Source organism: Mus musculus, chromosome 9 (assembly GCF_000001635.26).
Source record: "Mus musculus strain C57BL/6J chromosome 9, GRCm38.p6 C57BL/6J".
Classification (NCBI taxonomy): domain Eukaryota; kingdom Metazoa; phylum Chordata; class Mammalia; order Rodentia; family Muridae; genus Mus; species Mus musculus.
The window spans coordinates 45,369,358-45,396,360 of record NC_000075.6 but is presented as its reverse complement, the minus strand read 5'-3'; the positions used below and the strand labels follow the sequence as shown (position 1 = coordinate 45,396,360).

General features: G+C 49.5%; 1 protein-coding gene across 2 annotated transcripts; it reads right to left on the bottom strand.

The window, feature by feature from the left end:
* Positions 1–201: 201 nt before the first annotated feature.
* Positions 202–26,891, bottom strand: Fxyd6 (FXYD domain-containing ion transport regulator 6). 2 transcript variants are annotated; one of them, XM_030244486.1, is made up of 8 exons: positions 25,873–26,891; positions 6,314–6,373; positions 5,689–5,724; positions 5,510–5,584; positions 4,764–4,800; positions 4,097–4,146; positions 3,636–3,685; positions 202–1,378 (listed from the first exon to the last, which is right to left on the bottom strand). In XM_030244486.1, the coding sequence occupies exons 1-7, from the start codon at positions 26,330–26,332 to the stop codon at positions 3,657–3,659; spliced, it is 747 nt and encodes a 248-aa protein (XP_030100346.1). In that variant the 5' UTR covers positions 26,333–26,891; the 3' UTR covers positions 202–1,378; positions 3,636–3,656. The 2 variants fall into 2 exon arrangements, with proteins under 2 accessions (XP_030100346.1, NP_071287.1); NM_022004.6 differs by having other exon boundaries at positions 5,689–5,727; positions 25,873–26,176.
* Positions 26,892–27,003: the final 112 nt, after the last annotated feature.

Below are 27,003 nucleotides of genomic sequence, written 5' to 3'. Positions count from 1 at the left end.
AAGGAGAACAAAGGGGGAGGGGCAGAGGAGGTCCAAAGCTGGACTCTGGAAGCCCCTAGCAAAAGAGGCCTAAAGTGCCTGGCACCTCTGGCATCCTCTAGTCTTGACTTTCTCCCTCTGACTGGGGAGCAGGCTCTCTTGTCCTTTAAGTTCCCTGGGCCCTACAAACCCTCAGATTCTCAGAAGAAAAGCCACTCAGAGTCACTAGGAAACAATGCTGTATTTATTTATTTTTCTGTTGTCAGAGGATATAGATCACAAGACAGAGATCAGCAGTCCCAGTACACAGTGTGGCTTGGTTAGTTTCCAAGGGAACACATTAGGCAGGTTGGGCAGGCTCCGGTGTGAGTTTCCACTCTGATGACTTTTGACTTCTGGCCTTTGCATCCAGGCTGCTCATACCCTGTTGCTCTCTGACCCTCAGCCCCGCTGCCCCTGAACCCTTCCATCCCTCTCCACTCTGACCCCTGACAGGCAGGGACAAGAAACTGCAAAGTCTGCCATATCCACACCACCAGGCAGAGAGACAGAACCGTCCCCACCCTTTCCACTGCCTGTCCCCTTGACTATCTCCTGCTAGAGACCAGCTTCGGAGAAGAAAGGAGTCCTCTGCTCAGATAAATCGGGCCAGAGATGGAAGTCTTAGAAGCAGGAAAGGTGGATGAAGGCAGGGGGACTCCAGAGCCTACCAGGTTATTGCTCGGAAGATAAGAGAGGAGCTCGTTCCCCAGAGGCAAGATTTCCTGGGTGTTCCCTAAAGGGTGGGGCAGATGGGGACTCTGCAGTGGACACCCTAAAAGGAAAAGGAGCCCTGGAAGGCAGATCCTGCAGCAATGACTCTCCAGCTGCAAACAGACCTTCTGAACTGGTGGAATCCAGAGCAAGTTTCTTCTGAGAGTCCACAAAGAATAGCAACAAACTTTCTCAGCCCTGGGTCCGCTGGGGACTCCTGCCCTGGGGACAACTAACTCTCTCTCAATCCAGAGATGGGACTAGGGCTCCTCAGGAACAGAGCAGACTCCAGAGAGCAAGAGGAGATGGAGGTCACAGGAGGACACAAGGCGCCGATGGTAGCGTGGGAGAGGAAGCACACAGTTCACAGAAACAATGAAATCCACGGTCGACCACAGTCAGCAGACACACACAGACACGGCACAGACACGGCACAGACACGGCACAGACAGGGTCCAGAGCCCGGCTGCAGTGAGAAGTGTTGCATCATTAATATAGGACTGGGGTTAGTGGGGGGCAGGGAGAGGCACAGGGAACACGCATTCTTGGCTTCTCCTAGGGAAAGGTCTGGTATGAAGTAGCCGGTTTTCTCAAGCCTCGACATCAGTCTCTGAAGCGTCAGGTAGCTGGCCTTGGCTTCTGGAGGCTGTGGAGACACAACTCACATGTCAATCCCAGATCCTTTCTGGCACCCATACCTCATCCTCTCCCCATCTTCAGCATAATCCCTTTGCCTATAAATCCCACCGATGGCATGCCCTTGAAACCCCCAGGGCCAGTGAAGAGCAGACAATGCTAAGAGGCAGACGGAGGAGTGTGTGTGTGTGTGTGTGTGTGTGTGTGTGTGTAACTAAGACTGGAGTTATTGACAGACCCCTGCATAACAGGTCACTTGTCTTGAAGATATCCATCCCAAAGATGGACACCGTGAGCCCTGCTCTGCTGCCCGGAGCTGTCGTGTGGAGATGTAGGCACTGCAAGGAATTAAAACACTCTACAGATACATGGCAGTACTGGCTTCATGGCAGAGGCTAGTGTCCATGATCCAGACAGCTTTTGGTTAGCTTTGGTTCTGAGACAGGGTCCATGTAGCCCAGACTGACCTCAAACTCAGTATTAGCCAGGGTTGACCTTGAACTTGTAATCTTCCAGCCTCTATCTCCCATGGGCTGGCTTTATAGGTATGTATCACTCTGCCTGGCTTCCTTTAACTTATGACTTAAGCTAAAGTTGTACACTTGGTTGTTACGCCCGATCGTGTGGAATCTGAAGAAGTGAGGCGACAAACTGGCTTTCTTGCCTTTGCTTAGCCCAGGGTCTGCCATCCAGGACACAGTTGACAAGTTATTCCAGGTGACCCTAGCCACAGAGACCTGGATTCAGGTTAGTAACCCATCTTGTCACTTACTATCTGTGCTGGGTAGTTTTGTGTCAACTTGACACAAGCTATAGTCATCTGAGAAGAGGCAGCCTCCACTTGGAAAACGCCTCCATAAGGCGTTTCTGTTGGTAGACCCATAAGTCATTTCCTTAACCAGGGATGGGAGAGGGCCCAGCCCACTGCGGGTGGCACCAACCCAGACTGGTGCTTCTAGGTTCTATTTTCTTTTAGCAGGCTGAGCAAGCTAGAAGGAGCAAGCCCATAAGCCATACGCCTCCATGGCCTCTGCATCAGCTCCTGCCTCCAGGTTCCTGCCCTGCTTGAGTTCCTGTCCTGACTTCCTTCAACATGGAGGCTTAGGGAAAATAACCTTTTCCTCCCCAATTTGTTCTTGACCACGTGTTATCACAGCAGTAGTAACCCCAGGACATGATCTGAACGGCTTTCTCTGACTGCAATCTTTCCCATTATAAATGGGGCTGGCTCTGCGTGTCCTATTTCTTCTGGTAGCTCCAGAAGGTTCCTATCCCATCTGCAGACTGGAAGCTTTGTTCAGTCACTATGTATTCTCTGGCACACCCTACAGTGAGCAATGGAAGTGACACATGGTGGACTCCGAGTGTTGAGGACAATGGAGGTGCAGGGACTGGGAGGGGCATATATTATTTTCACTACTGTAGAGTAGTACTGGAGAGTTTCATAATAAATGTGTGTGTGTGTGTGTGTGTGTGTGTGTGTGTGTGTATGGTATATGTGTGTGATATCTGTATTTGTGCATGTGTGGTATGTTTGATGTGTGTATGCATAGTGTATGTATATGATGTTTGTGGTATGTGTGCTATCTGTATGTGTGTGTGTGGTATGTTTGATGTGTGTATGCATAGTATATGTGTATGATGTGAGTGGTATGTGTGTGTATGTATGGTATGTTTGGTTGTGTATGTATAGTGTGCATGTGTATGGTGTATGTGTAGTGAATGGTGTGTGTGTTTGTGTGGTGTGTGTGTGATGTGTGGTGTGTGTGTGTGTGTGTTATGATGTGTGTGTGTGGTGTGTGTATGTGTGTGGTATGATGTGTGTGTGTGGTGTGTGTTTGTGTGGTGTGTGTGTGTGATGTGTGATGTGTGTGGTGTGTGGTATGATGTGTGTGTATATGTGTGTGTGTGTGGTGTGTGTATGTGTGTGTGTGGTATGATGTGTGTGTGTGTGGTGTGTGTATGTGGTATGATGTGTGTGTGGTGTGTATTTGTGGTAGCTGGGACAGTACTGTATGAGCCTGACCCAAGGCTGGTTGGCAGCTCTGATTTCCTATGCTGTTGTGTTTGGATAAAGGACACCTCCGTGTCTCTGTGACTGAGCAGTGCACTGTTCCGTTCCTCCCCCGCCTCTGAAAGACACAGAGGAGCCCACTGGTAAGAAAAACTGAGTGCCATGAAGAAGTCAGCATGATGCCCCTGCCCAGGCTCACTGAAGGCCGTGGTGAGACGGCAGGAAGCCAAGCACAGAGAGAGAGAGCACCTACCTTCACGCTGGAGGCTGCACCTCAGTTCTCTGCCTTCTGGGGCTCCGCAGCTGGAAGAGAAGGCAGATGGATGGCGTGTGAGGCCCCTTACCATGTTCCATGATGAACCCTCACTTATGGCTGATACCAGGATTGAGGATCACTAAGATGTGGTGTCGGTCCTCGACGGTCACTGGTTACAAGAACTTAGGTGATGATGGCCCTCGTGGGGCTTAGCACACGTGGAAAGATGGAGCCTGCCTGGCGGCAAGCAGGTGCTTTGCATACAATGATGCATCTGTGGTTCAGATGAAGCGCTAACATCACGTAGGTACTGGGGGTACTGGGAACCCTTTCCTGGCACCTCAGAGGCATGTCTGCTGAAGCCCAAAGCAGCTCATGGCGCCTAGAGTCCCTCCCCACCCCCAAGACTATAGGAAGACACCCCCCCCCCCCGCCCCACAGCCTTTCACAGCGGTTACCGTTTGTAGTGATGAGGTTCTCCACCTGGGCCTCTTCGTCACCTGGAGCCCTGTGACAAGCAGAGACACACTGTCACCAATGTCCAGGGCAAACCACAGAGTATCCCCCATTCTCTGTGGATAGCCCAGGAACCTATTCCTTCCAACCCCACTGAAGCATTCAAACACTCTACCATGGGATGTGTAGGGTGACTGGAGAACTTATGGGCCCTTCAGTGTCTGCCCCGAGGTGGGGTTTGGGTGTGCCTGCCACCCAACTTTGGCTTCTGAGGTCCATGGCCACCATGGCTGTTTTAATGAATGGGGTATAACTTATACGGTGTAGAAAGGAGGCCAAGTGTCTACACAATGCCCAGAGCCTCAGGAAAAGATAAGAAGCAGGCCCAATGTCTCTGCCCTGCACCACAGAGCGGCCATCGGCTGCTACCTCTCTCCTAGCCAGCCTCCCTGTCTCCAGGGCCTCTAAACAAGGTTCCAGAACACTCCTACCCAGGAATTTACATCTGAGGCTGCCCCTCCATATTATGACCTCTGCTTTGTTTTAAAGCCACTTGGAAACCCCCCAGATTCATACCCCAGCTCCCCACATTCTCTTTCTGAGACAAAAGAACACCCACGGGGTTCACTCCACAGACCTCTCCCTGTCCGATAGCCTCAGCACCCTTACCTGGGCTTCTGATTGAAACTGCACTTGCACCTGCGACCTGAAACACAAAGAAACCATCCAAGGTCACGACTCCAGCCTCAGCTCAAGGCCAGGCTCCAGGCCTGAACACAAAAGACCTACCGCCGCCCCCTGCCCCCCCCCACAGTTGGGTCTGGATATTTGATCCTCACTGGGTGCTGTTTGTGGGAGGGGGAATCTTTGGGAGGTGGGGCCGAGCTAACCAAAGTGATTTGTTGGGGCAGGTCTTGGAGGTGGTAGCCACTTTTGGTTATATCCTGAGCTTTCTGCTTCCTGGTCTGTCTCAATGTAAACAAGCCACATGTGTCTGCTATCACAGACCAAGCTAGTTCACTGCCTTCCCACTATGATGAACTTTGCCCTTTCATACCACAAACAAAAAAAAAACAAACAAAAAAAAAAAACACAACGCCACAGCTCGTGTAGGGGAAATGCACAGGGACACATCTCTAGGAGCACGGCGAGAACAGCATCTGACTCCTGGGATGGCCAGCCCCCTGCCCTATGGATGCAGTCTGTGGTTCTTGGCTATGTCTGTTCTCACTTACATTCTCTGGCCATGCCTTCCTTGTTTTCCTGAGCACGTACTACATGGCCAGCCCTGTATTGATCCTGGAGATACTGTGGAGAGGCAAGACTGTGCCTTCTCCTGTCCCACAGACAAAATGGCTAGGCTTGTATACTGTCCCCATCTGTCTAGCAGCCGTAGAGAGAAAGGACACACTTACTGAGGATGAGAAGTATCCCAACGGAGAAGAGGACCACAGCAAACACCAACCCCCCAATCCTCAGGGTCTGGTAGTCTGCAAAGGGAGGAGAAGTGAGAGGTGGGAGAGAGGCGGGGCCAGGAGGTCACGCCGGCCCCTCCTGGATGGGACCACCCCCCAGGGCTGCTGAGCTCACTCACCGTAATAGAAAGGATCCTTTTCTTTCTCCTTCTCAGCTGCTGGGAAAGATGTGACATGGTCAAGAGGAAGACAGCCATACTTCCTGTGACTTCTCACCTGCCCCATAACCTCTAGTCCCCACCAAAGAGTCCTTGTGAAGGGGGTTCACTGGGCAGAGATACTGGAGATCATGGAAGATGGGCTAGCTGGGCTTGGGGGTCCTCGCCTGAATTAGAGTCTTTGGGGTCCCGGGCTCACATTATGTCTTTCATTTCCTCCAAAAGACCAGGTCTATTATCATCTAGTGACAAAGGGGGAAACTGAGACCAAGGGGTGGGGGAGGCTCGTGACCTGCATATAAAGTCAGGATGGATTAATTACAGTCTAGGCTACAATTCCACAGGAGCCCAAGGTACCTGGAGAGATTAACAGAAGGATTGCTGAACCCTTGTGGGAAACAGTGGGAGAAGGGCGTGCAGGGGGGCCCTGAACTAGGATCTGTTTTCCTCTGCTGACAGTAAGAGCCCGTGACCAGATGTAAAGTGGCCTAAGATCTCAACCCTAATGTCTGAATGGGCCAGAATCTTCTGCTGGAAAGGGCTATGTCTGCCAGTTTGGCACAGCAAGGCCCTAAAGGATTCTTACCACTCGCCAGGACCACAGGGGCCAGCAAGCTGCAGAGGACCAGCACCGTCTCCATGGTGTCTGGGGGTAAAGAAGCAAGACATTACTCCAGGGACAGAAGACCTTCCTCGGTAAGCCGTCACCCTGACAGGGCCTCGTCCTAGCCTGAGCTGTATGGGGAGCTTGTGTGACCTGAGGCCACTTCAAATCTCCGGGACCAATGCCACCTTATCAGGCTCTCATCAGACTCTCAGAGAGCTCTGTGTGGCCAATACTATTAACCCAGATGAGTCAGGACACTTAACAGGCACTGTGCTAGGTCCACACTGCAGGCCTGGAACCAGAAACTTGCTGATAATTATCGCCCTTCATAGGGGGAGCGGTAGGGCCCAGGTCAGATGACGGCTCAGGGACTCATTAGCGTGGGGCTTCTGGGCTGAAGCCTTGCCTTCCCAAGGGCTTTGGAGATGTCTCACCAGTGTCCTCCTTCCGGGCCAACTTCTGCCTCATTAAGATGTGGGGCCCTGGGCCCAGCTCCCACAGTCAACAGCCCGCCAGAAAGTGTTTTTAAGATATGTTTATATTGTATGTGTGAGTGTGTGTCTATGTGTGCATGTGTGCAGGTGTCCTTGGAGGCTAGGAAGACCAGCTCACGGCATCTCCAGGAGCTGGAGTTACAGGTGGTTAAGAGCTGTCTGATATGGGTGCTGGGAACCAAATTTGAGTCCTCTGGAAGAGCAGTAAGCATTCTAAGCACTGAGCCATCTCTCCAGACCCTAGGAAGTGTTTTTCTATCAGGTGATGGGTGGAAGACTCTTTCTGTTCCCCAAACGCTATCACAAACCCTGATGCCCATATGTGATCTTAGGTGTCCTTCCTGTTGTTTCCTGTTTTCTCAGCTTTCCCTAGAGGCCCCATCTCCTAAAGGTGATAATTGTGTTAAGGTAGTCTGGATAGGGGTTTCTAAGCATCAACCCCAGTCTCTCCTCCCACGGAAGTCACTGACCCCTCTACGTGGATCTCATCAATTTCTGGTGATGAAGTGGGGGACTCTGATGGGACACACCAGGGACATGTATCAGTGGGGTTACACTTGTCACTCTCAGACTCAGAAGACTAATACAGAGTGAGAAGTGAGAAGAATGCAAATCAGGAGCGCCCAAAGCTGCTTAATCTTTTCCATGCAGGGTAAGACGGGCCACAGCTTGAACCTGTCTAGAATGGCCGGTCCCACGCTCAGTCTAACAAGTGACCCTGCTGCCATCTACCAATCAGACACCAGGGGGCAGCAGAGCTTCATCCATGACCATTTCCAGCCAGAGTCCTGTAGGTGTCAAATCATCGCCTGCTGTGTGAACATGCACCTTGCTCTTCTTAAAAACTATGCTTGACCCAGATATCCAATAACATTGCTCAGAGTGATTCTGTGCATATGTAAGTGTTTGGGTGTCTGAGCGGGCGCATGCTCTTGCATGTGGAGCCACAAGGTCCACGTCAGATGTCTTCCTCACACACTCCGTACTTTATCTTTTGAGACAGAGCCTGGAGCTGACAGATTCTGATTCAAGGAGGCCGGCGGGCTAGCTGGCTGGCTAGCTGGCAAATTCCAGCCATCCTTCAAACTCTCCATCTTCTCAATGCTGAGACCGCTGTTAGGTGCCACTCCACATAAGTTCTGGGGATCAAACTCAGGCCCTCACACTTGAGGTAAATGCCTTACTGACTGAGCCTTCTCCCCAACCCCTAATATAGCTTTAAAGAATTATAATATGTACAGGCCCCTGGACTTGCCTTAATCAACTTTGTACTGAAGATTTATCTATGCACAGCTCTGCAGTTAATTCATGTTTAACACCTGGCATTTCATTGTGAAGGCAAACTATTGTGTACTGATCCATTCTCTTGTTGATGGACATCTGGTGTCTTTAACGTGGCATTGCTAACTTTACGTGATAGGGTTATAAACACTCACACCCAGTCTCAAGAGGAACCTGTTTATATTGCAGATGCGGGGAAGGGGGGGACCACTCATTCCTGGACACCAGAAAACATAACGACCAAACGACACTTATGGTGCACGAAGTACTCTCCTGCTTAGTTTCCTTTTAAAGGGAATACGGCTTGGCCCCTTGGCCGGTCTCACCCTGCAGCCTGGAAATGGCGGCCACGAGTGAGCATGGCTCTGAGACCACGGCTTGGGTGACAAACCGTCAGTGCTGCACAGTTAATCACTCTTCACCCGGTCATTCCCCTCCTATCATCCGGCCAGCGCGATGTGATTGATCTGCCACTCCCCATCCAGATCAGTTTGGCATTAATAGATGTCCCAATTTTTGTCAATTTCGAGGCATAAAATGTAGCATTAATCTGGTCACTTAGTAATTGGGTGTTTGACATTTCTGTTTCTTCACAGGTGATAGGATGTTCTTATCTTTTTCCTGTTTCAAATCATTTTTTTCCAATCTTGACATTAAACCTCAGTTATTGAGTATTCCAATATAATATTCCAATATAATATCTCCTCTTAGCCTGTGATTTGTCTTTTTACTTAAGAACTTTTTTTTCACATTTCATTTACTCACTCTGTGTGTGTGTGTGTGTGTGTGTGTGTGTGCGCGCGCGCGCGCGCGCGCGCATGCGCCCCAGCAGGTGTGTAGAGGTCAGATGACATCTTGGGGGGGGGGTGGGAGTTCTCGCCTATCACAGGCATCATGGGAGCAAACCCCAGGGTCAGGCCTGGTGGTAGACCCTGGAGCTCCTGAGCTGTCTTGCTGGCTCTGTCTTTACTTTTAAAAATTGTCTTACAGGGCACAGAACTTCTCAGTTCTAATATGATGATCCTATGTGTCTTTTTAAAGACATTTCTTCACACAGGTAGGCCACATTAAAGGTTTGTTTGTGCTTTGTGTTTTGTTTGTGGTATTAGGTGTCTGGATCTAAGAGACCCTAAGTCAGCAACTGGAGGAGTGCCCAGAACCACAGACATGCACCATTGAGCCCAGCTACACTCAAAACTTGTATTCCACTTGGAACTGAGGTGTGAGGTAGGGGTCTGAATCTTATTTTTCTCCCATTCTGATAACCAGATGTCCCAGAACCACTTGGAACTGCCAGCCACTTCTCGTGGTGTTCCACGTCGCCACCACAAGTCTGGTTTCTGCTTGGCTGTGTGGTTATCTCCCAGCTTCCTCTTTGGGTGTATCGGCTAATTTGTCTCTATGATACTCTCCTTAACTTTCTTTTTTTTTTTTTCAAGATTTATTTATGATTATATCTAAGTACACTGTAGCTGTCTTCAGACACACCAGAAGAGGGCGTCAGATCTCATTACAGATGGTTGTGAGCCACCATGTGGTTGCTGAAATTTGAACTCAGGACCTTTGGAAAAGCAGTCAGTGCTCTTAACCACTGAGCCATCTCTCTAGCCCCTCTCCTTAACTTTCTATGGATTCAATTGCTTTTTGCCAACTGTGGTCTGAACTTATTCAATGAGAAGTCTCAGAAATAAATAATTCATACAGTTTATAACACACAGATCATGGTAAAATCTCTCACTGTCCCAATCCATCCTGCTGCAGAACATGAGTCACCCTTCTGGTCCAACACATCCACACTGTATATACTACCCCTACCTGCCCACCAGTCACTTAGAAGCATCTCTGTTTTGGCACAACTGTTGTGTATCACTGTCCGTGTGTTTAAGTAACCCTCTAACATAACAGACACAGAGTCAAAAAAAAAAAAAAATCCTGTAAGGTGTTTTTTTCAGACAAGAAAATAAAACAAGATACACTGGGGAAAAGCCATATTTAAGAATTGTTCACTCAGGAGGCAGAGGCAGGCGGATTTCTGAGTTCGAGGCCAACCTGGTCTACAAAGTGAGTTCCAGGACAGCCAGGGCTACACTGAGAAACCCTGTCTCGAAAAATAAACAAACAAACAAACAAAAAAGAATTGTTCTTGCCAGGCAGTGGTGGCACACACCTTTAATCCCAGCACTTGGGAGGTAGAGACAGGCAGATTTCTGAGTTCAAGTCCAGCCTGCTATACAAAGTTAGTTCCAGGACAGCCAAGGCAACACAGAGAAACCCTGTCTTGAAAAACAAAAACAAACAAACAAGCTAACAAAAAATTGTTCTTATGGTTTTTTGTAATTGCTCTACATATTGCCGTTAAGCTCTTACTATGCCTAGCTTACATATTAAAATTTATCATAAGTAGATGTTATAGAGAAAACAGTATGCTTAGTGTTGAATCCTAGTTGGTTTCAGGTGTCAGTCATCTACGTGGTCTTAGGGTATATTCCCTCTGGACTATGGTAACGCATTAAATCCTGTATTTCTGTTACTATAGCTTTTTAATAATCCTGTTGGGTTGTAAGAGAGCCTTCCATCTCCTTCTCTGAATCCTTTAAGAGTATGTCCATCCTCTGGACATATACTCAAACACAGGAGTGTGTCGCTCAGCATCACTTAAAACTTTGGGACTTTCATAAGAACTGTCAGGGACCTACCTGGAGGGATTGGGTGAATCTGGCATGTTCCTGATTCCAATTCCTCAAGTGTCATAAATCTTTTGATTCCCCAGGGCCTTATCAATAGCTTCTTATGAAATGCCAAGATACCTTCACATAGCTGTTTCATCCATTGGTACATTGTAAGTTATATTGTTTTTTTTAAAACATTAACGTACTGTGTAGTATGGAGCAAAACAATTGGTTTTTTATCAATTGGTCTTAAATACAGTAATCTTAAGATCTCTCACTTCTAATAATTTACCTGTACGCCTTTGGGTTTTCTCTGTACACAGACTTTGCAAATGATCTTACTAATTAGCACACAGATTGTTTCTACCCCTTGTTTTAGTGCACTGTGTCAGTGAAACGCAGTAGGGAAACAATGGTTATAAACACATGTGCACACACATGTGCACGATTTTTTTTTAAATTACTTACTACTGGCTTTAAATGGAGTTCTAAGGTTTTGAAGATTCTGCTTTAACCCTGGGCTTCCAAAATGCTCGCTTTACATTAATTACGAATAAGTAAGTGATGTCTACGTCCTGTCATGCGAGCAGCCTATTCTGTCTTCCTAGACTACGGCTCTGAAACGTGCTGGGCGTCCTTATTGTGTTCCACAAATCACCGGACTGCTCACTCAGTTTTTCTCGTCCTTGCTTCACTGTGCTACCTGCTGGGTAATTGTTTCAGAATTATTTCCTCTCTCCCTCTAACTGTGCTTAATCTGCTGTTTCGTTCATCCACTTAATTTCCTATTCCAACGGTTGTATTACGTCTGTACGTTCTAGTTGGCTCCTTTTCTAACAGCTTGGTCACTTCATTCGTCTTCCTTGCCCACTCATTTGTATGATCCACTGTTTCCTTCCAACATTTTCCTCACAGTTATTTTATGTTCTGTATCTTTTAACTTCAAAATCCTGAATTCTCCACTTCTGTTTGGTTTTGTTTGTTTGTTTCCTTGTTTTGTTTTTCAAGACAGGGCCTCTCTGTATAGCCCTGGCCTTGAGTCCCGGAACTCACTCTGTAGACCAGGCTGGCCTTGAACTCAGAGACCTGCCTGCCTCTGCCTCCCAAGTGCTAGGATTAAAGGCTCCTAATACCACTGCCACTGCTAGACCTTCCTTCAAAATCCTGAATTCCTGGGAGCATAAATTGATTGGTGGCATCTGTGGTTTTTAAACAGTGATTCGGCTTCTCTTGGGTCCCTCCTAGTGCACACATGTGCATGTGCACATGCACACACACACACACACACACACACACACACACACACACACACACACTACCTTAGTTTAGTAGTCTTTGACTGTGTACTCCAATTTGTTATATTTTAATCTGTGGGAAATTCTGAGGCTGTTTTTCTTTTTCCATGGGGACTGAGAGTGGCCAATATCAAACTAAGACCAGATTAGCCTCTCTCAAGCGTTCTCAGTTCAATGGAGAAGTCATGGGCTTGGATCCTACTCCTGCTGGTTCGGTGCTTATTGGCCTCCAGTAGGCAGCAATGGATGCCGACTGCCGTTCATTCTCAGCAGCTCCGCTTCAATTCAGTTCACACTTTACATAATCATGCGACTTTGATTTCATAGGATCTTAGTTGGGAGATTTATTTCAGTTCTAGAGTTTTAGGTGTTGTTTGGTGTGCAGAAAGGAGTGAGTGGTAGAGGAGCCTCTTTCTTCCTTCATGTGTGGCAGGCCAAGCCCTGTGACAACAGAGCTGGGATCATCACGTTACAGGAGAAAAATTTCTCAATCATTTAAGGAGGGAACTAAGTTATATGTACCTGCTGTGTGTAAAATCTTCCTCCTTCCCTTCCTTCCCCTTTGTCAAATGTATTGCTACCCCCGGATCAAGTTCCATCTCACGTTCCATAGTTAAATTATATCTGGGCCTCAGTCAGAGGAGACCAGATCCAAAAGTAGTTTGGAAGGAGGATAGAACTGACATTAAAAGCCCTCAACTGTGGCTCATGCATACAATCCGAGCACTCAGCAGGCTGAGGCAAGGGGATTCCCATGAGTTCTAGGCCAGGCCAGGATACATAGAGAGACCCTGTCTCATACTTAAAACAAAATAAAACCAATTCTTAGGGACCTTCCTGTGGACACTGGGTCGTAGGTGCCAGGAGAAGGATGGACAGTCTAGGCTTCTTGGCCCACAGCAGAGGAATTACTGGGCAGGTAGAGCCCCTCCTGGAAAAAAAAGACCCATCCGTATCAAGGACTCCAGACTACCAGGTATAGTGCCCACCCATCCACTCTGTTACTCCTGAGAACCTTACAGTCAGCTCCACAGATGTTCAGCTCGGGATAATTCCCATTAAATCCTCCCCAGGGGCAGGAATTCTAGATCTGCAGGGGATACGTAAATGATCAAGATTTTGACCAGGGAGAGACACAGATTTTGAGAACAAAGATCCTGCTATTATCAGTAAGGAGAGAACAGCAGGAGAGCTGAAAGTGCCCACGGAGGAGCTGACACTTCAGCCAAACCCTGAGAGCAGCCGTGATCTCGATAGACAAGGGTGGGGGGAGAGAGAGCAGCAAGAGGGAGCCATGGAAAGAAGGGGCGGCCAAAAAATTCTCATTCCAAGTTCAACTTAATTTGAATCCCATGACACTTCACTCAACAGTGGCTGTCTGCAGGGTCCACCTAGAAGGCATCAGGATGAGGCTGGGTCCACTAGTATATGACATAGGAGGGGAATGTGACACCAACCCACAAAGTGTTTTCATTTCTAGTGCCAGACACCTTCAAAAACAGTGAATAATCCAGTCTGGGTAAATCGTGATGGGTGGGTAGGGAGAATGCCGATAAGATGGCTGGCATCAGACTATGGAGACTCAGTAATGCCAAGCTCTGGAGTGAAGACCTGTCCTTGTATTGCAAAGCAAACATCTGCGATCAAGTTGCAGAGTTCTGAAAGGGACACTATCATACATTTGAGAACTAGCCAAGTCTCTATCCTCCAAGCTGCTGCCGGGGCCTGGTCTACACCAGCAGCTCCTCTCAGCCTGAGCCTCTTCCAAGGCTGCCTCTTGGCACCTGGACCACTTTGAAAGATGGCATCGGTGGTACAGCTGGCACTGTCTGGGAGCACAGTGGCCAGCTACATACACGGAGCCTTTGAGGGGACACAGATGCCTTTGTTTCTATTAACCAAGGAGTTCTATCTTGACCTCTCCTCTCTTCGTGGTAAGACCCTGGCTTCTCCTGACATTCCAGTCTCTGCATTCCTTTCCTCTTCCTTACAGGGGAGGAACTGGGCAGCCTGGAGCTCAGCTGAGGTTGGAGGACATAGATGAGGTAGTATAATCATCTCATTCCAGGCCCAGAGTTTTGGGAAGAACGGAAGGAGGGAGGAATATTGAAGTAAGGGAATAAGCCACGCAGAAGAGAATAGGGCCAGGAGGGAGGCTCAGGATTGTTCCCTAAGTCTCAACCTGCGTATTAAAATGTTTTGTTTTGTGGACCTGGACCCCTGCATAGAGCCCTGAAGACCTGGCTGGCTGAGACAGGGAATCTTATAAGTCATTGCTGCTGGAGCTGAGGGCTCCATTACATCAACACTGCTGGAGTTGAGGACTGCATTACATCATTGCTGCTGGAGTTGAGAGCTCCATCTCGCCTTATTAATCTGGTCACCATTGCTCTAGACCATTCTGTTAGATCTCGCACAGTATGAGGAAGAGTTCCACCTCCTTTCCATGGTCCACTCTGTCCATGCCCAGGCACACACTGTGGCCAACCGCAGCCATTCTGTGTTAGTCTCCTCTCCCGCTATCCCGCTGTTCGCACAGGCACCCACTGCATGGGAGGCAAAGGCAATCAGAAGAATCCTCCAGCGATTACCTTTCCATACTGAGTCACATAATTTCACTTAATTGCTGGGTAAAAGCCACTCAGAAAGAGAAGCCACCGGTCGATGATACAGCAACATGCTGTGTTACTCTGAGATATACCAGAATGCTTGGTACTCTTGTGATGTAATTTGATAACCATCTCTCTTTACTAGGCCGAAGTTCCAAATGACATGAATTTTCCTCACCCTACCTGCAGACCCTCGTTTCCCTTCTATGGGGCCTGCTTGCCTTTCTGCAGGCTCAACCTCGGGCTGGACAATGTACCCTAGGATCACCACAGCCTGCTTGAATACCCCAGTAAGATGACAAGCAGACGTACCCAAGAAGGGGCAGCCTTCAAAGGGCCATGGAATGCCTGAGCACTGTGTCCTGGCCTCACGGGTTACCTGGGCTGTTATTAGAGACCACAGGACACGATTTAGCTTATTGTATCTCCTTGTCTTTCAACAGAGAATGTGGCATCTCAGCAGGGCACGCTGGGATATAATGAGACAACCATCTGCCTTTAATTTTGGAAAGCCTAGGTCCAATGAGAGAGGGACCTGATTCAGCTGCCAGTCAAGGGTGAGGAGGGCCTGGCTCAAGAACCCATGCCTCTGGCCCTGCCAGCCAATTTGACAAACTGAAGTTGGGAACAGCCAGCCATGTATCAGGAGAGGCTGGGCAGTACCCGATAGTTCCTGGAGGCAGCCTGACAGGCGCCACGGCAGGGCAATGAGAGGCAGAAGGGAAGCAGCTGACAAGCTCCTTCGACTGGAAAATGAGCTTGGGTTAAAGATACAAAGGGGGGAAGGGGCAAAGTGGGTAGTGAAGGACCCACATCCCCCTGCCATGTGTCACTCTCCTTGCCCCCTCCCCCCACCCCATATCCAGCAGGCTAAGACTCTGAGACCTAACTGCAGGGAGGGAATCTGATGAACTCCACAGTAAAGCTCCCCCCTTCCCCACCCAAGCTCCCAGCACCTCCAGCTTCATCCATATTTACAGAGAGGGAGAGGGGGACAGCAGAATGCAGGCTGTCTGCCAGCTCACCCCGAGTGGGAACCGAGAGCTGTTTGCTTGGGAGGGCTCCTTCTTTTTGTTTTCAAAGACAGATTACAGGCCAATGCAGTTTATTAGGCGAGGGTGGGAGCGTGGGGTGGGCAGTGCAGAGTCAGCTGATCCATCCTGTCCACTTCTCAAGGCTGTATGAAAGGGCAAGTGAGATAACACGTGGGAAGGGTTTTTGAAACAGCAGAGCTCTGTGGCAGCAATATGCAATATTTATCAGATGCCCATGCCATGCAAGGGTGGTTCTATGCAGCTTACAATCCTTCAACAGTCCTGGGAGTGTCCATCATGATGAGCATTACCAATAGGCCAACTGAGGAGAGAAAGGTTTGGTTAATTTCCAAAAGCCCTAGAGGTCAGATTCGGTCCCCAGTACCCTGACCCTCAGGTCCCCATGGGGAACACTCGGCTCTCCTGTATCTGCCACTCAGGACCTGTGTCTCAAAAGCAACTGGAGGTCTGGAATCTTTTCCTCTCGCAGCTGTAAGAGGTGATGGCGATATGGTCTCAGGTCTGTGAGAATGGATGCTGTGGCCTTTGAGAGGGCACAGTTGCTGTCTTGCTTCCGTGGCCACTCTTACCACAGCTATTTCCTCCTGGGAGGGAGTTGGACCCCCTTTGCCCTCAGCCAGTTGTCTATTGAAGGCTGCCCCTCACAGTCTCACTGGTAGCCAAAAAGAAGAAGTAGAGGACTTCAGTGTCACCCCTTGCTACCTGAGTTGTCAGAATCAAGGAAGAGACAGAAAAACCCGGTGATGAGATGCAGGGCTGGAGGTATGGTATGCATGTGCATGTGTGTTTGTGTGTGCATGAGTGTGTGTGTGTGTGAGTGTGAGTGAGTTTGTGTGTGTGTGTGTGTGTGTGTGTGTGTGTGTGTGTGTTTGTGTTGCTAACCAGGAAAAAGAAGTTACAAGAAGGGACAGGGAAAAGGTTCTGGTGGGCATCAGGCCATCTGTCCCCCAGAGAGCAGAGCCTACTATTCTTGAAGCTCAGCTCTGTGACTGACCATCCCTGCCTTGCCTGATTGAGGACAGGTTCCATTCCAGCCAGGCATGGTGGCACACACCTACAATCCCAGCACTCAGGAAGTGGAGGCAGAAAGATCAGGAGTTCAAGGTCATCCGCAGCTACATAGTCATCTCTTGAACCACAGGTTGCATGAGACCCTAGCTGAGAGAGAAGGGGCTTGGGCTCAGCAGCCGGCAGAGAACTAGCTCCTTAGGCACCCACGGTTGGGCTCATTACTGTTAGTAAGCCTAGCTCTGTCCCCTCCTCCCATCCTCCTTTTCTATTTTTTCCTGGAACTTCTCCCTTCTTCCTTGAATTATCTCATGACCACTAGAAGGTTCCAGTGTCCTATACTGACACAAGGCAGGGTAGACTCAGCCCATCGCTGACATTGGCTCCCCAGGCACTACTTTTTGCTCCAAGAATAGCAGCTGTCACTAGGGTTCAAGCAGGTAGCACAAGAGTATGCCGGCGGAGGAGGAGGAGGGAACAGAGGTGCTGAGGAGAACCAGGAGGCACTCTCACTGACTGAAGTGGGAGAGGCAGGCGAAGGAAGGGAAGATGGAACTGAGGCTAGTCCAAGGACAGTGTCCCCATCAGATACTGAGCCAGAAAGTGGACAGGAAGCACAGAGGGAAATGCAGATGGCAGAGACTAAATCTGCACATGAGGAAATTCCAAGTCTCCACATACTCTTCCTCCCCACAGGGTCACACCAGGCTGCCCAGCAACCTCCGCCGTGCCCCTGGCTCCCTGGTTACCATGATGCTCCAAAGAGCAGAGAAAAGAAAACACACCAGAGTAGCGCCTGCACAGGGAAAGTCAACAGGCAGCTGTCGTGCCCGGGAGAAGCATCTCCCACCGTTCCCTGGCAGTCGGGCAGGGTAGGGGACAGCAATGCCCCAACTCTTGAGGTCCTCAGACACCTCTCTAGCAGCAAGGCCAATCTTCTTCTGTTTCAAAAGTCCTTCAGAAAGACTAGCTTCTGCAAGGGACATTTCGATGTGTGCCTAGGGTCCTAAGTTGCCTATGTCAGGCCACATTCACTCCTCTAAGATCTGGGGCTATTTCTTGGGTGTCACTGGTCCTCCTATTTCCTAGGGCTCAAGGAGTTTGATGCATCTGATCAGAGACTCTTGCCTTTTACCTGAAGCTGGACCATGTCCCCGACAAGCTGTAGAGGCTACTGCTCATTGGTGCTCAGCTCATAGCTGATACCAAGAAATGCAACAGACCAGCAATTGGTAGCCTTCCCCAAGGGGTACAAAGCTACATACTGAACACCTTGTGTTCCTTCTGGTGAGAATATTAGGACATGGGGCTGAAATGAAGGCATCTTCTCCCACAATATCAAACATGTAAATGAGAAATCCTTCTGATGCTACAGGCGGCTGATGCCTTAGCCCAGGGTATAGTCAGATTGATTTCTGTATGGCTGAGATACAGAAAATCATTGTGGAAGAGGCTATGATTTCAGAAAGAATATCAGCTTGATCACTCCAATGGCCACCTAACTCCTCCAGATATTTCCCTTATCAGCAAGAGTTCTGCACCAATCGAGAGAGACACAGCCTCTGCCAGAAGGAGCTATGATCCAACCATGCTCTGAGGCTGCCCGCTCCCTCCCTGACTCCAGTCCAGTTCTATGTTTCAGGTGCAGTCACCTTGAGAGAATCTTTAAGTCTGTCTCCTAGATTCTATTACCTGTTGGGCTGGTACAACAGCCTGCCTCCTTCTGCAGCTGCTGTGTACATCTTTAACCTTCTCCTGCCTCTCATTCACAGACATGCAAGACTCGGATGTTGAGATGGCCAGGGAGAATAGACTGATGTGTTAGGATGTCTGCTGTGAGTGGAGGGAGCAGGGCTCTAATAACAGGTGCCAACTGTGTTACTGGGGCATGAATGGTGAGACGGTGCTTTTGACATGACATGACATGACATGACATGACGTGACAAGTGACTCCTTACCTGTGATCTTCCTTCCCCAAACCCATGCCCCAGTCTAATGATGAGAAAATACTAGCCAATTCCCAAGAGCAGAACATCCTACCTGACCTGTGCTCCTTACAGATGCAACAGTCATCAAAACAAAGATACATTGTCACAGCCGAGAAGAGCCCAAAGAGACAAGATACCTAAATGCAATGTGGTCTGGGGAGGTGAATCCTGGGACAGAAAGAGGACATTGGTTGGGAAAGAGCTGCACAGACTGTCAACTTTAGTTTATAATGTATCAGCTGTAGCTGGAATGCAGTAGAGACTGTGACACACTAACGTAATATCTTTATTGACTTTTTTAGTGTATTTTATTTGCACACAGAAGCTGTGTGCAGACCAAGAAGGTATGGAGGCCTGTGCTGTCCACCCAAGTTTTCTGTAAACCTAAAACTGTTCCAAAAAAAAGTCTACTCCTTACCAAATTTGAATAGTCAATATTGAACAATCAAATCAGTCCTCCATCTCTATTCATTCCTAGCCTCTCAGCTCACTGTCTTGGCACACTGCAGAACACAGGTGTTCACATGCCACATGCGTCTACAATGGGCAGGGCATAGCTGGTTCACTGCCACGGAGCCAAGAGCCAGCCAAGGCTTTTAAAGCTGCCTTTTACAGCAACTGTTTTGGGTTGGGATCAGAGGCCACTGATAGTTCTGTGGCCTATTTGCTTGATCTGTATTTCAAATACACATTGAATAAACAGTTAAACATCAATTCTTCAGTTTAAGAGCCAGGCTTGAAATGACTGTAGTCTCTCTATAGACTGGCCCCCTCCCCCGACCATGCCAGCACTCCAGAGTGGAGCCGATAAGGAAATGGATTCAAAGCTGTCCAGGGAAAGGAAAGGGTAGAGGGTGGTGGCTTTCCGAAAGACCTGGAATCCTGGTGGCTTGAGTTAGTTCGTCTTGAATTCCTTGTGGTGTACAGAAGGCAGCTGGGCAGCCTAAGAATGGGGCAGTTAATCATTTCGCTTCATGACTAGATCTTCATGACTGGCAAGGGTCCAGTAACTGGGGGTTCTTCTCAACTATGCCTCCTTCATAGAAAAGGGGAACCTCCAGGTCCCCAAGACTCAAAAATCTTTCTCTAAGGACCCAGTCCCAAATCCAGTTGGTTGTGCAGGTCAGAGGTCAAAGTCCTGCCTCACACAGCACTTGTTACTTCAGGAACCTTTACCTTTAACCTGGAGTCACTTCTGGAAGAGAAGACACTGGCCACGGAAGGAGCAATGATAGCAGACCTGACAAAGAAACCAGGCTTCTTCTGAGAAAGGGAAACACGTCACAAACCTCACACCTGATTTCTACATGTCCTCCTAGAAAGACTCCATGCTAGCCTAACAGCAGGAGCCTGGGGCTTATGGCCACGTCACTGTCACTACTGAGACAGTCTTCAGTTTATCAGCCTACACAGTGCCCAGAGGAATAGGGATGTTATAGCCAACTCATACCCAGGCACCTGACATGCACTGCTCAGCATGAGTCAGGGAGCCAGGCCCCAGCATCCCACCTAGTAGCACTATACCTAGTCCCAGCAAGTCTAAGTAACCAGTTGCATTATACAGAAGTCATGGGCTGAGTGTGGCTTGACCATGCACAAAAGAAATCACCCCCTCCTGGGTCTGCACATGCACACGTGTGCATGTGTGCAACACACACATACACACATTCACAGAGGCCAGAGAGCAGTCTCAGTAGCAAAGACAGTCCTGAAGTCTGCACCAGGCCAGGGATGGAGACCAGTGCCATGCCATCCTTCTCGCTAGCAGATCACATTCCAGGGCACTGGCATTCTCCCTCCGCTAGCTGCCTACTTCTGGAAGCACATCTCTGGCCTTCACGGTTCCGCCTACCATCTTCATGGATTCATATTCTTTCCCAGGTATGGGAGGGAGAAATGAAGGTCACTTGGGTCTAGTGCACCGAGGTTAAGGGACTCTTGACTTGACCACATTTGTCTGTCCCTTCCCTTCTTACCTTGTGCCTTGGTTGGCCGATCCCCAGAGTGCCACAGCTCGTGTGTGTGTGTGTGTGTGTGTGTGTGTGTGGTGTAATTAGTTAACTGATATTTCAGCATCGCTGTCTCTTTAAGTAGTCACAACCCACCCTAAGCTCAGAACACCTGAGAATCTCAATGGTGTATTTTAAGCGTATGAGGCATTTCATCACACTTTCCCCAACTCCAGGCCTTCACTTCTTCATCTCTGCCATCTGGGTCTCGTCAAGCCCCAAAATGGAGCAGTGAATCAGCTCACTCTGTTAACTTCAGCCTTTTGATGTCTTCCAGACTACCAAGGAAGAGACATTCCAAGACCATGCATGGGAAGAAAGGAATGGGCTGGGTGATGAGAACAAGGGCAGGATGGCTCCTCTACAGGCTCACCAGACTTCCTCAGGTCTTTAAGGGGGTGGGGATAGAATGTAGGATAGAATGTGGGAGTGGCCAAAATGCTGAGTAGGAATTAGAAAGAGCTTCTTGGAGGAATGATCACCATCGAGGAGACAGAACAGTGACGTCATCCTAAGGACAGCAAGATGGAGTCATCACCAATGACGTTCAATTGCTTTACAGAGCTCGCTCCACCCATCTCCAAGCTCATTTGACATATAAAGATAAAAAAAAAAGGAAGCCTCAGAATGGGTCTACAAAGACTGTCACCCCCAACCTCCAACAGGCAGGAACAATGCATGTTCTAGAAAGTCCCAAGGGCTTAGGGTAGGCACCTGGAGGGCACGAAGGGTAAGACCACGCACCTGTCATTACTCAGTGATAGACAGCCACACACAGGGGCTTTGACAGGGCCAGACTGGAGCTGAGAGATCCACAGATCCAGCTGAGAGGACAGAAGTTAATAGGCCATCACGGGGGCGAGAGACGGCTGCTGGAAAGTGAGAAGGTGTGTGGAGACGTGCAAGCACCTGCCTAAGTGTCAGGGAGAGAGGGCTATGTATGTGTGAGGAAGGGGTTGCTCACAGAAGTGTGAGTGTGCTTGTTGGTGAGTCGAGGGGCCCTCCTGTGGAGGAAGAGGGCCACAAGGAGTATTACAGGGTCTTCCTCCAGGAAGACAGAGAAGTAAGCAGATAGGGGGAGGGACAGGCCAAATCATTAGATCTGCCTCAGCAGGAATGAGTAAGAAAGAATGACTCCAGCTGAGTGTGGTGGCGCACGCCTTTAATCCCAGCACTCGGGAGGCAGAGGCAGGTGGATGTCTGATTTCGAGGCCAGCCTGGTCTACAAAGTGAGTGAGTTCCAGGACAGCCAGGGCTACACAGAGAAGCCCTGTCTCGAAAAACCAAAAAGAAAGAAAGAATGACTCCACAGCTCTACAGTCCACAGGGTTCTGTGAAACCCACAGGGCCTACCATACTGGAGAGACTTGGCATTTGTTAAAAGTGTCAATGAGTAAAACCGAGGGCTGGCTTTCCTTTGGAGCTGTGGAAGACAGGAATGTCACCATGACTCCAAATAGAACTCCTTGGTCTCCTCTCTGACCCTTTCTACCCAAACCATAGTTCTTGACTGTGCAGAGACATTCCTACAGTCCCAACCCGATCCCTGGAACTCAAACCTCTTCCTCCCCACCCCCTCACCCTGCCAGACATCTCGTGACAGATGTTTTCCTATGTTGTTTCCAAGCTGGCTTTATATTTCACAGGTCAGAATTCCTCTCCAGCCCCATTTTAAGACAGAGAAGATGTGGCTAAATGGCTCCAAGATTCTGTCTTGGTCAGAGAGGTCCGGCTTCTTTTTAAAGACAGAGATCAAAGATGAGGGGTGCTCTTGAGCAGACCCTCTAAACCGTCCAGAGTACTTCAAAGACCAGCCACTGCTGGTCCTGATTTCCCACTCTGCAGAGGCAGCCCCTTAGGCCCCTTAAGCCTTTCAGGGCCCATGTGTGTCCTAACAGAACAGACAGGTGACTCTTGTCCAGGAAGAGTCCCTCCCCCATCCAGCCCATGAAAAGCATAGCTGACCTTGGCTTCTCAGCCATTGCCTGGTTGGTGGTGAAAGAAAAGCTTTGTCCAGAGTGGTCAGACAGTCCTTTTCCAGCTCGCTTTAGCCACACCCCACCCCAATTCCTCACACACATTGGTACCTAAGAGGAAATCGATCTTTTTCAAGATTCTAGAACCCACACACATTTAAGGGAAGGATGTGGCTTAGAAATCATAACTAAATCCCCCATGGACCAATCTGGAAACAAACGCCTAAGATCTTGGAGGCCTCAGGTTACTTGAGCACAGACAAAGCCATTTTTAGGTTGCACCAAGAGACCTGTGGTGTGTCCAACAGGATATTTGTAGAATAAATGCATTTGTTCTTGGGGAGCACAGCGCTCAGGTGTGAGCCAAGGAGCTAGAACCTGACTTTTTGTGGGCCCCAGGCTCTGTCTCATGTGACTTCTGCTTTCCCAGGGCACCCTTCTCATCTCTCCTTGCAACATCTTCCAACACATCTACAAGGTCACTTTGGAAGGGACGTCCCAATTTCCAATGGATTGATAGACGCCAAGGAAAGAGGTACGGGCTGAGCAGTGTGGAATCTAAGATCTTGCCTAAGGACATAGGCCTCTGCCACTGCTGCTTATGGGGCTTTGACTCAGTTTCCCCACCCATGTCCTGACCTAATTCTTTCTCAGGCTCTGAGGACGGTGTCTTCTTCTTCACTGTCACGTTCCCAGAAGTTAGCATACAGTAGGTGCTCAAAACCATTCAATAACTGAACAAAATGGGTTCTCCAACAGTCCAAAGGTCAAATGGAACCCAGAGGGAAACTCTTCCCTCAAGTTCCAGCCACCTGAGGATAAGTCTTGATAGTGTCCTGGCAACTCAGCAGCCCTTGGCTTGCTCTCCTAGAGGCATGAAAATGACTGGAGGGGCAAGCAAGAAGCAGGAAAACTGGGACTGGGGTAGACCAGAACTCCACACACAGCTGAGAACCCTGTTTGGCATTTCTTTGGCTCTTCTCTCTCCCTCTCTTTATCTCTATCACTCTGTGTCACTGTCTCCTCTCTCTGTCTCTCTTTCTCCTTCTTTCTGTCTCTGTCTCTCTGTCTTTCTATGTCTCTGTCTCTCTCTCTCTCACACACACATATATCTTTGATCCCTGTTCCTTCTCTCTGCCCTCTTGTGTTCTCATAACAGGCTTCCCTCCCTTCCACAGAGCCTCCTCTGTTCAGAAAGGACCATGGGTGTCAAGGAAGGAAGAACACAGCCTGGAGAGACTTAAATCCTGGTTTGTGCCCAGCCATGGCCCTGGAGTCTGGCACCTAGCAGAGGGGTTTCTCTCCTAGGATGGTTTGGGAGCTTTTCTTTGGCTTTTTCCTGTAAGGTCCCTGGGAGAAGTCAGAGGTTCCCTTCTGGGCTACTCCTTCTTGATACTCTAAGTATCCAGAATAAGGCTGAACAGGAAGGAAAGCACTCTCTGTCTGCTTAGCCTCACCCAGCCTGGTGTGTGTGTGTGTGTGTGTGTGTGTGTGTGTGTGTGTGTGTGCATGTACATGCGTGTGTACATGTATGTGTCAGTTTGTGTTACAGGTGGAGTCCCTGCATGCACACACAGAGTGAGGGCTGAGTATAAGTAACATGCATTTGGTACAGTTACTGTGTATGTAGGACAGTTGGTACAGTTACTGTGTATGTAGGACGGTTGGTACAGTTACTGTGTATGTGGGACGGGATGCAGGTCGTCTATTTGGTGTGGGTGTCGTATGTGTGTGGTGTAGTTGGTGTGTATGTGGTGTGTAGGGTGCGGGATATATTTGCCGTTTATGTGGTGGGCTGTGCATTTGGTGTCTTTGGCTTGATGTGTTGTGGTTTCATGATGTGTTACTTGGTGTTCATGTGATATAAATGTGTATGTTATGTGTGTCCACTATGCTAAAGGGCTGTGAGGGTTGACAGGTATGTGAGGCTGTGACGATATTGTGTGTAATGTGTGAGCACTTGTGTTTGTGGTGCTTGTGGTGGTGGGATGGGTAAAGGGCCAGGCAGTTTAGAACGGGAGCCAGACATAGGGTGTCCTCCTTTAAAAAGCAAAGGGTAACCAGTATCTAAGCAACCATATTGGGGGGAGGGGAGGCAATTGGAGGTGAGGAATGGGCAGAAATCTGAGGGAGGTTGAACTGGAGGGGTTTCCATGGCAACCATGAGACAGGTCACGTGCAAAAGGCCAAGTTGGAAAACAGATACACACATTCATACATCTACAATATGAGGGCAGTCAGAACACTAGTGCCAAGGGTCCTTGAGAGGGCTGAGATGCCCACTGGTCCCACTACAAAGGTAGAAATCCCAATTCCAGTAGCGCGGGAAGACAGGTTAGACAAAGGAAATAAAGACAGAGGGTACATTGATGGAGCCAAGCCTCCAGGCATCACAACCTCTGGGTCTGGAGGTTGGTGGCAGCTTGGGTGGGCCGGTATTTCCAACCTGACTGCTCCTAGGAGCAGACGCCCAGAGACCCAGTCTCTCAACCAACTCTACAGAAAAGCCCTGGGCAGACATAAAGCGGGGAGGCTCCGCCAGGGCCAGCCCCGGTTGGGAACGATGGAGATAGGGTACTAGCAGCCCTGGAAAGAAAATCGAGCTGGACAGACCAAAAGAAGGCAATGCAGTCAGATGAATCCCCTCATCCTCGAACCCCAACGCCGTCTACAGGGCCTCTTCGCCACTCCCGGAGCCCACGCCCACACCCCACAAGCACCAAGCCAGCAAATTTCCATTTTGTGTGGCCCATGTGTCCACATTCACATTCCTTCATTCCCGGGTCCTCGCATCTCCATTCCCCGCAGGGTCTCCCGCTTCCGAGTAACAAAGGGAAGCTCCCCTGCTAAAGGGTCCTCTATCCTTCTGGAGCTCCTGATGCAAGCTCAGGGCAGCCTCAAAAGCATTTTCCAGCCACCAGCATCGCCCACCGCCATTGCCTGCAACCCCATCCCGGTATCCTTAGCTTTTGGAAGCTCATCTACTTGTTTACATCTCCAAATCCATTTCCCGCCGCCCAGGCAGGGACCTGGGCACACACCCACTGAAACAAACAAGACTCGGAGGAACCTGGCGCTAGAGTGACGGATCCCCACCCAAGCCTCCTCCACTCGGAAGAAGGTGCCAACTTTGCCCACCTCCCTTGCTGCTCACCTAGGCGTTGGGTCCCCTCCGAGCGGATCCCAGAAGGACTAGCAGAGTCCAAGCAGCCGGGAGTGGCGCGCTGGGGGCAGGGCGGTGGGCGCGGCTTGCAGCTTTCCCGCCTCCCAGAGGGGGCTGACTGGTTGGCCTCCCCGGTCGCCCTCGTCCACTGGCTTCTGGGTCCCCTTGCAGACCCCTGTGATGTCGCCCGCGCCCTTCTCTCTGCGAGCTCTTCGCAAAGGGAAGTGAGGCTTGAAGAAGCAACAGGAGACGCGCGGAGGAGGCGCCCAGCGCCGGAGCGGATTTGCCAGCAGCTGTTGCTTTTTGATTCTCCCCCCCTTTGGTGAGGGTAGGAAATGAGCCAGACCAACACCGTGACAGGGCTGGTGTTTTTCGGAAATAGGAAAATCAGGGGAGAAAGGCAGAAAAATAGGAAACAACGGAGCATCAGCCACCTGCAACCTGCGTTCATTGGCTGTGTTCGCAATTAGCATGAATGGGAGCCAGAGTTAGGTGGAGTGTTGTTTGCAAATAGAGCTGGTGGGCTGTGGGGACAAGACCCTCACATGAACCAGGGTTTTGCTGCCCAGAAGCCCGTTTTCAAGACACCCATCTCCATCCCTAACTCCGGAAGGCTTTAAGAGTAGCTCTCCCCAGCCTAGTCACTAAGAGTCAAAATTCGAGGTGACAAATTAATTTAAAGATTTACATCCTAGCTCTGCAATCCTACCTGTAGCATCAGTATGAACACTCATATATGGAGTGTTCCTTTCCCTAATCTAGGAAAGGGAGGTGAGACTAACTCCCAGCAAGGGTTCCATTGACTAACTCTAAGTAATGATAGAAGAGCTTGCAAGAATGGACAGAGGTCACCCCACCCCACCCCACCACCCCCAGCAGGTTGGTATCCAGGAAGCTCTGTAGTGGGGAAGGCTGTTCTAATTAGCCAACTGAAGGGATGCTGTAGGGAGGCTGGCCTACCCTGTGCTGAAGCATTGAGGAGAGCAGCTGGCATCAGCCAATTCTAGGTCTTATCACGAGGCTTTCCTGACAACCCCTACCCCAGAAATAATGGGCTCTACTAGCAAGAGCCCAGCCCTGCCTCTCCAGCACCACAGCACCAGGACAGTTACTCATTTGTGA

Coding starts and splice junctions, on each gene's coding strand:
- Fxyd6 (XM_030244486.1), bottom strand. CDS start 26,332: ATGAACGCAGGTTGCAGGTGGCTGATGCTCCGTTGTTTCCTATTTTTC. Junction 6,374..25,872: donor GGAGGGGACCCAACGCCTAG/GTGAGCAGCAAG, acceptor CTTTACCCCCAG/ACACCATGGAGACGGTGCTG. Junction 5,725..6,313: donor CCCTGTGGTCCTGGCGAGTG/GTAAGAATCCTT, acceptor CTTTCCCAGCAG/CTGAGAAGGAGAAAGAAAAG.